Source organism: Vigna umbellata, chromosome 11 (genome assembly GCF_029865625.1).
Source record: "Vigna umbellata cultivar VRB3 chromosome 11, Vumbellata_1.0, whole genome shotgun sequence".
In the NCBI taxonomy this organism is placed as follows: domain Eukaryota; kingdom Viridiplantae; phylum Streptophyta; class Magnoliopsida; order Fabales; family Fabaceae; genus Vigna; species Vigna umbellata.
This window is the reverse complement of record NC_142175.1, coordinates 1700885-1712307: the sequence shown is the minus strand read 5'-3', so window position 1 is coordinate 1712307 and position 11423 is coordinate 1700885. Positions and strand designations below refer to the sequence as shown.

The 11423-nt window shown below is 29.0% G+C and overlaps 1 protein-coding gene across 1 annotated transcript; it reads right to left on the bottom strand.

Annotated features, from left to right (window-relative positions):
- Window positions 1-501: 501 nt before the first annotated feature.
- LOC124842585 (delta-1-pyrroline-5-carboxylate synthase-like) lies at window positions 502-11115 on the bottom strand. The gene is made up of 20 exons (XM_088101542.1): window positions 10891-11115; window positions 6839-6910; window positions 6640-6743; window positions 6251-6353; window positions 5966-6127; window positions 5432-5709; window positions 4763-4913; window positions 4262-4426; window positions 4050-4127; window positions 3668-3757; window positions 3351-3437; window positions 3129-3215; window positions 2957-3053; window positions 2780-2883; window positions 2551-2626; window positions 1951-2101; window positions 1786-1854; window positions 1370-1436; window positions 1220-1290; window positions 502-932 (listed from the first exon to the last, which is right to left on the bottom strand). Exons 1-20 carry the CDS (start codon window positions 11050-11052, stop codon window positions 851-853), a joined length of 2256 nt encoding a protein of 751 aa, XP_087957668.1. The 5' UTR covers window positions 11053-11115; the 3' UTR covers window positions 502-850.
- Between the last annotated feature and the right edge of the window lie 308 nt (window positions 11116-11423).

Sequence of the window (11423 nt, the reverse complement as noted above, 5' to 3'; positions counted from 1 at the left end):
TAATAAATAATATCATATTTAAATAACAGTGTTTTATTAACAATGGATATAGATGGTCAAATCTTTGGTTGCAAACTGAGTCTATATATTAGTAATCAAGGTTTTTGTGAATCACAATATTATTCCTTGAAGAATAAAAAACATATGAAGATGTCTAAAAAGAATTAGACACGTACACATTAAGATTACTCACATACTTAGAGAAAAAAAAAAACATCTATGCAGACAAACTAGTCAATAAATGTTCTGTTAGACATTAACTAGGAATTGGTTTGATATGCCAGAATTTATATTTTCTTAATTTGGTTGTTTGTTTTGTGACTACATACAGCTTGATTTAATTTTCTCATATTGTACTTATTTTTCCTTTATTTATGTCTCTTAACCATTTCTTGATGTAGATGCTTAATTGATGTACTAAAGTATACAAATATTTAGTTTCACTAACCATAAGAAACCAAATAAATCCAAATAATAAATAAATAAATTAAACACAAAAAATGTATATAAGAATTAACCACATTTAGCATAATCAACAGTATACTGACAACAATTCTACATAAAACAAATTAGAATTTCTATAATAAAAACTTCTCCATAATTATTCAAGTTCACTAGTATAAAAGAGCACTAAAGAGCAATATAATTTAATACAAACATTCATATTATTATTTCCTCTCATGAACTTGCTCCAGGTAAGAAAAATGCCCTGGAAAAAGGATCAAGTGATAGTTACCAATACATGGCCAACATCTCAGCCACTTCTGCATATCATAACACCACAAAACAGAGATGTTGCTTGCTTGAGGAGCATATTAGCTTGCAACTGAACTAAGTTCTAAATACAAAGTTATGCTTCTAGTGGCAATTCCTTGTAAGTGTAATTGATTCCTTGATCTCCATTAACCACATGCCCACTCCCTCTCAATATCCTGCATTATATCCATGAAATATGAAAATGGGAACAAAAAAAGTTGGATGATCTAACTATAAGCCTAGATTGGTGTTTGATTGCAAGTTTAAGAGTAATTGGTTGCTTCTTGAACATCCTTTTTATATCATTCGTGGCACTTTATTTGCAAAGGTGGTGGGGGAAGTATGTATGTTTAGTACAATAGTTGCCAAAATAGACCCACAGAAAAAAAAAATTAAATTGAATCTTTCCTATTTCTATTTTCATCATTGAAACTAAAAATGAAAAGAGCTCAGAATTGCATACCATCTGTTTGTCAACAAACCCTCTACTCCTACAGGACCTCGTGCATGAATTCGACTTGTGCTAATTCCAACCTATCAATAATTAATGGAATCAAATGAGAAAATAAAGTTACTGTTACTAACAGCAATGAGTTTTGTAGAAGATCATTACCTCTGCACCAAGGCCAAAGCGTGCTCCATCACAAAATCGTGTACTTGCATTGTGGAAAACAGCAGCACTATTTGTAGACAAGGTAAATTTCCATATGTTCCACAATAAGTATGAGGAAGAAACAAGAGTTATTCATAGTCAAGTTATCAGAGTTGTCATGGCACCATGTATGAAGAAAGTGAGATGAAAGAAAATATTTTTTGTGCACAAAAATAGATGATTCTATGAAATTTACAGATTGCACAGACTTTTAGATCTATGGATTGGTTTGGGTGGAATGGGAAAGTAATGTTTATGAAATGGTATAATTTGTTAAAGATAAACTAATGCTAAATCATACTTAATAACTCAAATCTTGTGAGCTAGAAGAATGTAAATAACAATTGGAAAGAGACATTATTAATTTGTAGACATACCTGTCAACTTGACTTAAGAAAGCCTCAGCAACTTCACAATCTTCTGTAACAATGCATTCAGTATGAGCACTGCATAAACAACAAAGAAAGTAAGAACAATTTTAAACACAATTGTGCTGATGACAAGAGAATGGAATGAAAATTATTTGGAGGATCCTAACATACCTTCCATGTTCATGTATGTGGTTAATGGCATCCAATACATCTTCTACAATTTCAACTGTGCAAGCAAGTGAACTATACTCATGATGCAAATCGCTTGTTCCAACAATGTTTATTAAGCCACTAGCTCTTGGCCCACCGTACAGTTTAACACCTGCAAAACATTTTCTCCTTGTTCATAACAAGTCTTTTCTGATTGTGCAACAAAATACGCTGCATGTTGCTTTTTCTACTAGAGTTTTATTTCTAGACTTAAATAACCCACAATATGTATTACACATGATTTTTCTTTGAAAAAACTGTTTCAACAAACAATTTCTCTGTTTTTTTGAACGCACTTGAATTCCCAAGACTAATATCATTCTCTGCATTGTGATTATTTTTTCTTCCCTTAACATGCACATTTTACTTCTGATTCATTGTACAAGTATATCATGATATGATCTAATGATAACATATACGTGTATGTGTGTGTGTATTATAAAACTAAAACAAAATCTCTTCTCATCCCATGAAGGGAATTGTTAAAATTCTAAATAAAACAAAATCTTCAAGTTAAATCAATGTTGTTTGTCATAAATCCATTTGCAATTGAAGTCATACCTTCACGTTGGAGTTCAAGGACAAGCTCATTAAGTGCACCATTATTTGATAGATCCTTGTGTACAAGAAGAGTTTCCTAAGAATACCAGAACAGTAATACATTTTGATGAGCATAATCTATGAATTCCAATCACACCGTACATACCGATTTAGTAAAACCCCAAAGGAGGGGAATGTTACATATGAACATATTTTACTTAGTGAATTGTAAAGGATGTGCAAATGTTACCATTGCATTGCAGGCTGCAGGATAATCAGTCTTTGCATCTCTAATAATCTGTTTTGCCATATCAATATTAGCTGATTTGTCGACATATACATGACAAATTCCATCTGCATTACAAAAATAATAAATTCAACAAAAGATTTATATAAGAAATAGGAAACTTATATACAAGAATACTACCAGCATGTCCAAGAACAGGAATTTTTGTTGACTCCTTGATTTGAGAAACAAGTTTATTACTGCCTCTAGGGACCACAAGATCTATCACATCATCAAGCTGAGGAAGAGTATAGTTAGTGGCAAATCCTTGAAGAGAAATAATATTTTTAGGGATTTAGTAGAAGTATCCAACCTTAAGTAGGTATGGAATTTCATCTCTTGAATTCACAAGCCCAATAAGTTTGTCACCTACAGTATTTGGAATCACCGAAGTAATGACCTACAGTAAACAAAAATATGAAAGATAGAAACATATGCATGATTAAAATGATGACAAAGAAACAACAAGCAATTTTGATCCAGATTAATCTTATCAAAGAAATGTCTCAATCAAAAATCAATAAACAGTATAAACCTTGTGTAAGATTGCATTTGATCGTTGGGCTTCTTTTCCCCCTTTAAGCAGTAAACCATTCCCACTTCTAATTGCCAATGCAGCTATCTGTTAATCCATTTAGCCATACCACTAAAAGATCAACATCCAAAACTAAACTTTCAAAAAGAGCATACTTATAGTCAAAAGATTGAACAAATCAACATTACATGTCATAGTGAATAACAATCAACTTATACTAAATTGATAATTTGTAATCATGTTCAGATCATTTCTCCTTCAACATAATTTATTGAAGATGGAAGGAAGATAAGAAGGAATAACAATCTTAACATAACCTGCACAAGGGCATCAGGTCGAGACTCGAATATAACCAGAAGGACTCCCAAAGGACATGAAATTTTCTCCAGTATGAGTTTATCTGCTATCTGAGAAAAGAGAACAATAATCCTCTTGTCACAATGAGTTTTGAACACTAGAACATTTAAAAACATATGGTACATTTTTCAGTCAAAGAAATGGTTATAATGTGTTATCAAATCAAGACTAGTGAACATATATTCCATGATCCATTCTAGAATTTGTTACTTTACCAAATACTAAAAACATGTAAAATGAGTTTCATATTTCAACATGGTGTCACAAATATGAAATATACACTATAACTCATTGGTGGCTGCAAAACGGAATTTGGAGGGTAAAAGAAAAATAATTTTTGACCTCTGTTCTTTTTAAAATTTGACCAATTGGTTCTTCCATAGATGCCAACATTCGCACAGACTTTGCAAGCTTAGAGATCTGTAAAGTACAAAGATAGAGGTCAGATCAAAACATACTTAGAAAAAAAAAATCATAAGAGATGCTTTGGAGCACGAGAGATCTGTGTTTCATAATTAGAACAAAGAAAATCATGCATCTTATCCTTCTCATGCCTTCTCATGCTTCAGGGTTAAACGTGATATCAACGAATTTTCATATCCAGCGGCCACCGCATCAGCAACATCAGCTTCATTCTCAAGACTTATTGCACTTGCATTTTTCTCCAATGCATCAGCAATTGCCAATAATATTTTACTCCTTTCTTCAGATTTGAGGATCTGATACAAAAAACATCAATATAATTCTAAAGCTACCCTAATTCAATTCATTGAGTTGAGAAGTAATAAGTGCAGTAGTAGCAATAATAGAAGAAATAGTCCGGAGTTTATATTGACAATATGGTAGAAATAGTAGCACAAATCACTATGTAAAACATTTATAATGGTGAAAGTAAGGTAATCATATAAGACAGATAATTTTTCTGTTTATTATTTAATAAGCCTTAAATTGGTCCTTCAAAGAATTTAGCAACAATTTATTAGATGGAATAAAATGTTGATATGGTATCATTGGAAGACCAATTTAGGAATTACTCAACATGCTACTGTATTCACCTGAAGTCTTCTAGAACTCTCACGTGCTGAAACTGCCATTTCACGTGCACTCTCGTCCTTTATATTGCTCCATAAATGAGCATCTTTATGAAAGACAGTACCTATTCTTTCCCCTTGAAGTACTCGTATGATGTTGTTTGTAGCATAGCCACTTCAAGAGAAGTTAAAATATAATACGAAGTTAGTCAAATCCAAAATCCTAATCTATACTTTCAATTCTGCTTTACCTCCAAATTATTCTCAAAAAAAATTTGAATCCTTTTCACCCTTTTCTCCATTTTTTTCTTTCTAACATGATCCACGAGCTGCCATAAATAGCATGATAGAAACAGGCATTTTATTTATTTTAAGCTCATGAAGACTATTGGATATAATTTATACTCTAACATAGTGGAATATATATCTACATTCCCTTGTCTTCTCATATGATATCCATAAATTAGATGTTATATCAAAAGGGGGCAAAGGAACATATGAATTGATGCATCTTCACAACAAAGAAAAAGGAAGAATCATTTGCAAACCACTTCACAAGAGAATCTAATTCAAACCATTCTTTTTGGATGTTGAATTCATGGTTTAAAATTTAGCATAAGTAGGTTACTTTAGCAGTTTATCTAAAAGTATTTTGCTATATGACTAAAAGAACTAAACAAAAATGAAAGGTACCTAGTTATAATGACAGGGATACCAGCATGAGCAGCACAAACTGCAGCATTAACTTTAGCAGTCATACCCCCTCTGCCCAATCTTGACTTGTCTCCAAAAGTAATTTCCCCTTGATGTTTCTCCTTTACATATGTGTGGATCAACTTTGAGTTTGGGTCACTTGGAGGACCACTGTAAAGGCCCTCAACATCACTCAATAAAACAAGGAGATCAGCTTTAAGTTCTAAGGCTAAAAGTCCAGCCAAACTGTCATTGTCCCAGAAAATACCAGAAGAATCCTGCACACAGTACTTGCAATTTAAGATGATCACATCAGATTTTACAAATTCATCAATCATATAGCCAAACCCACCTTGTGAGACATGGCTTGTTTTGCTTTTGTTAATCAAATTAACATATTGTTGCAACAGACATATTTTTTTTGTCATACCATCTCAACAAACTAAGATACTAATCCAAAGAAAAAATCTAAAAAAATTTAAAATAAAAAATAGAGATAATTCAAATGAAACAGAGGAAGAAAAATCAGCCTACCTCATATGGTGCTTTCCTAGTACTAACAGCATCATTTTCATTGAAAATGGGGATGACCCTTAAATCTAACAATGCGTTCACTGTGTCTGAAAGTTGTTTTCTGAAGCCAGCATCCCTAAAAAATCCATCATTCACAAGAAGTTGGGAAGAAGTCACATCAAGCTGCACCGAGAAAAATCTCATATCAGCATCAATATTATGCAGAAAACAACAAAATCATCTGAAAAGGCAATAACTCAAGAAAATAAAACACTTATATTTCAAGCAACTCAGTTTTGTCGCAACCTGGCTGAACATGGTATCATAGAGAGCCATGAGACTACTTTGTCCAACAGCAGCACATGCTTTTCCATCAAGCTCACCTTGTGGCTTTTGAAGATCAGAAAAACTGTATCACAAGCAAACAATTTCTTTCAGGTTAACCAGTCTCACCTTCAATGAACAGAAAGTGAACAAGTTTTCATTAGCAACTTCATTCCTACCCGGATTCACTCTTAATCACACAAATGGGTCTAAAACTTCCAGTGATAAACATGCTTGTAGGGGTTTAAAACATCAAAGTATACTTTAACTATGAAGACAAAAATGTGTGAAATCCATTATTGATTAACAAAATTTTCATGTCATAGGAAATGGAAAAATATAAATCATCACAAAAGATGACTTATAGGAACCTGCTATTGGCCAATTTGCGATATCTAAGTCTTTGCCTGCCAAGGCCAACAGCACCTGAAGTTACCAGTATGACTTCAAATCCTTGAGAGCTAAGTTCTTTAAGCTGCCACAATTTCATTGGAAACACAAATTTAAGTCACATATATACAAAATACAATACAATTAAGATATGTAACCCTAAAATTTTCTTTTCAATACCTGCTCACAAAGAGCTCCAATTCTACCCAGTGCTAATCTTCCATCACTTCGAGTAACAACAGCTGTCCCAACCTTCATTGAAGATGATGCACCAAACAAATGTGTTAATAACATAAATAATGCAAGAAGAACATAAAACAAGTAAATCTGCAGAGTGAAAAAGAATCATGCAGAATGGCTAAGCAAAAGTTAGTAACTTAAAGAAAAACGAACTAACATCTCAACATACATAAGAAGATTCAAGGATTAAACATCAAGCACAGGTTTTCAATAAGAAAATAGATTGTCATGTTGATTTTACTATAATCTGTTCGAAAATAAAGATTGTTTATTAAATTTTACCTATTAAAAATATTTAATAATATTGTTTAAGGGATGACAACATGAAATTTAAAACACTCTAAGAATATATATATTTTTTATATTACCAAGGTTTAGATTTAAATACATTGTTCTAAACTTAAGACAGACAAACTAAATATCTTCAACATAATTTAGTTTGATATAGTTAATTTTTTTAACATAATTAATATAGTTTTTGTATTAATAAATTATGACTATTATTTATACTATAATTACAGAGATACTCATAATAGAATGAAACTGATAACTAATATTTGTATTCTTATTTAACAAAACAGTGTTTAATTTATGTTTCAATCATATGCGCTTTTTCTTGTGATAAAAAATAAAATATCAATTTTTATAATTATTAAATAAAAAATATTATTGGATTTTGATAAGTTATGTTTATAAAATGAATAATTTTTGTAATTTTATCACAATGTAATTTTTTTATTAGAAACAGTTAATTAAGTTTAAAAATATTTACGTAAAACAATAAAGTAATGAGATATATAGATAAATAGTAAAATTGACAGATAGTTATATAACGGTTACAAAATTATTATAAAAATGAATCCTTAATTATAAATATAGATTAATTAGTATAAACATAATTATTTTTATTATATATATATATATATATATATATATATATATATATATAAAGATAATTATATAATAATACTTTTCTGTGGTTGCTTCTCTGTTGGAAAGTTCGATATTGGTGATGTCAGTGCAATTGCTGAGTCAAGAGAGCGAGTTAGGCGACTCGGCGAGTCAGTTCGTCGAGTGTGAAAATGCAGTCGGAAGGATTCTTTATATTATTCCTTTTACGTACCTTCATATACACTAATTTTTATATATTATGCTTTTAATATATATTTTAAAATATCTAACTAATATATATTCTAAAAATGAAAATAACATTAATAAACTAATATATTTTAAAAACAGAAATAACTACAAGAATTAATATAAAGTCAAAACCTATTATAATATATAAAAAAATATACTAAAAAATTTATATTATTGTCCATATTTATTATTTTCTTTGTCATCTATTATAATATAAAAAATCATCGTATTATTTATATTTAACTTACTAACAAGTGTCTTAAATATTCATATTTTTAATTGTTTGATGTTGTTAATTTATTATTTTACTTATATTTATTTTATTACTTTAAATCACCAAAGAATTAATTTAATCTTTTATCTACTTATTCTACCTTTAAATTTTAATTTATTTAATATAATATATATTCATTTATATAAAAAAAAAACACACCAACAAATACCTATGTATACAACTACGTATTTACAGGTTCAAGAATAATTTTCACAGAAAAAAAAATATATAGATGTCAGAGTTCAGATTTTCAAGAGCCTGCTACGTGTAAAACTAGGCTTTGTGGGCCACACAAATAACGATATCGTTGTGTTTAATATCTCACACCACTAACAAACAATTACGCGTCATCATCGTATGAGAGTTCGAATTGAAAAAATGGAAATTTATATCAATTCATCAGGTTTGCAAAACAATATATGGATAACCTTTCAAAAATATATAAGCAAACAATATAATTTTCTTCACAAAAATATTTCAAAATAAATAACCTTTTAAATTTTTATCCAAACATACTATGAAATAAAAGTATATGTGTAACAAAGTTTTCATATTACTTTATAGTATTTAATTTTAAAAACCATTTGAAGTAGGGTTTAAAATTAAATTATAGCAATGATTATAATATTTTTTATTTCAATACTTTAATTTAAATATTTTTCTCTTTTTAAAATTAAGTAATTTATTTTAATAAAACTGTTCCTTGATTACCACTCATTTACTTTTAATTATAACACTGTATGACTATTTTATGTTACTTCTAATTTTAATTAAATATATAATGTTTAAACAAAAAGTTAAAAATACTATAAAGTTTAACACTGTATGACTATATAACACTGAAGGACTATTTTATGTTACAGTTTAACATATACTTTTATTTATAAAATATAAATATAATAATGTAAAAACATTTTTATATACCATCTTAAAGTAAGTAATTGTATTAAATATTTTGACATGACCAACTATCTTATATATCAGCCAGTTTTCTTAGACATGACCTAACCAAGGACTTCAAAATTTAAATTATTTTATTAAATAAATTTAAAAAATTGTTTATCTTAAAGAATGTGAGGTGGAGGGAACCTCTAAACCTAGTAATTTTGGCTAACAGTATTATGAAAAGATTGACAAAAGTCCATCACCTACCTAAACATTCAATAATTTTATGAAATGATTTCTAATGTCTACAAAATCTAAAATATTCTAAGCATTTCATTGATAAAATATGGACCTCATTTTTTTAAAAATATACTTAACCATTTTAGCAACAAAATAATCTGTGTTCATCTTTTTATTTTTTAATTATTTGATGTTTATCATATTGAGACTTTGCTTTTGTTTTTCAAAATGCACTAGTAACCATGTCAATAATAGTCCTTTTCATCTTAGTTTTTGTTTGTATGCAATAAAAAGAAAAGAAACAAAGAAAGTAAAGACTCGTAACATTCTGTATATAGTCTTCTTGAAAAGAGTAAAAAAAAACTATATGATAAAATAAACATACATTTTCTCTCTTAAAATAGACTACTAACTCAAAAATATTTTATCAATTTAAAACAAAAATAAATATAAAGAGAGAAACGAAATAAATCTATACATATATATCCTTATACCTAAATATAATTTAAAATAATGAGTGTAATTTATATTGAAGTTTATCAATGCAAGTATTATCAGCTTATATGAAAATAAATTTAAAGAAAAAAAATACTTAGAGTTTATTTGCTTTTTTTTATTTTAACTCAAATAAAAACAAAGTCCTAAAAAATAGAGTCGATCGTAAGATACATCGTAAGAGACAAATAACATGTGCGGCTGAATATTTAATAGAAATTAAAAGAAAACAAGTTCTAAACTAAAATTTCAACTTTACAATTGAATAAATTAATAATAACCACCTTATTTCTAACCCTGTTTTTATAATTTAATAAATAAGTTATATCACTCCATACACAAATAATAAATTCATAAAGAACATTTCTCAGCTTTCTAAAAATGTCATATTCATAACAAAAAAACCTCGAAAATAAAGTAAAACAAAATCACTATACCCAGTGATGCTAAAATCATAGCATTTCTATTGTTAAAAAAAAAAATCCAGATATTGAAGTTTGAATAAAGGAACATAAAATTATAGAAAGGTTTCACTTTTTATGAAAAGAAAACCGGAAATTTAAAAATTCTGGGATTCTTTATTTGTTTTCTTTTACAAATTATTTTCACTTTTTTCCCAATATTAAAAAAATTGCACACAAAACAGAGAAAACAAAAGAAAATAATTTTCGATGTTTATGAATAAATATATACTGAAAACCATTGTCTCGAGTAAAACCCTTTTTTAACTTTTTTCTCTCTCTCTCTCCTAACTGCTGTTTGAAGAATGAGATCAATGAACGCATGAAAGAAACAGAGATGGCATAACCAGAAGGAAAAATAACAAAAACTAAACCCTTTTTTTTCATTAGAAGAAAATATAAAAAGAAAAGAAAACAAATTCTCTGAGAATTTGTCATAGAAAATAATATGGCGAAAACAATGAAGAAAGAAAGAGTGAAAAATGGAAAAACTGCACCTTTACAATGAGACGCTTGACCTTAGAGACGAAAGTTCTGGAAGGATCGATGTTGGCGGAGAACTGAGTTTGGAAGAGCGAGTTGAGGTGAGTTAACGCGGTACCGTTGACGAGAGGTATTTCAGGGGGTTTGGTTTTGGTGCCATTTTGGTGAAATTCCATTGTTAGAGTTATTGAGATGAGAGTGAAAAAGAAGAAGAAGAGCCACAGAGATGTGAAGTTCTGTTCAAATGATAAGAAGGGCTTTTAAAGGCATGCACAGGGTTTTCGTGATTTTTTATTTATTTTTTTGTTAATAATTTGCAATATTTTTCTGAATTTGATAGCCACCAAAATTTCCGACTAGTACGGCATCATTGACTTGGGTTTTTTTTCCAATGGAGTTGAGTGTATGAGAAGGAGTTAATCTCTTATCATCATATCATGTCACTAGGGTGGGACATGATTAACCTAATTGTATTAAATTATAGATTATCTATACTATATTATACTATAAAAACTGAACTATTTTTATTAAAAACTGAATTATACTA

What these genes read in the sequence shown, in the direction of transcription:
- LOC124842585 (XM_088101542.1), bottom strand. Translation starts at nt 11,052, where the DNA reads ATGGAATTTCACCAAAATGGCACCAAAACCAAACCCCCTGAAATACCT. An exon ending in TTGGAGCTCTTTGTGAGCAG is followed by an intron (nt 6,744 to 6,838) that starts GTATTGAAAAGA and finishes AAATTGTGGCAG; the next exon opens with CTTAAAGAACTTAGCTCTCA. An exon ending in AAATTCCATACCTACTTAAG is followed by an intron (nt 3,054 to 3,128) that starts GTTGGATACTTC and finishes ACTCTTCCTCAG; the next exon opens with CTTGATGATGTGATAGATCT.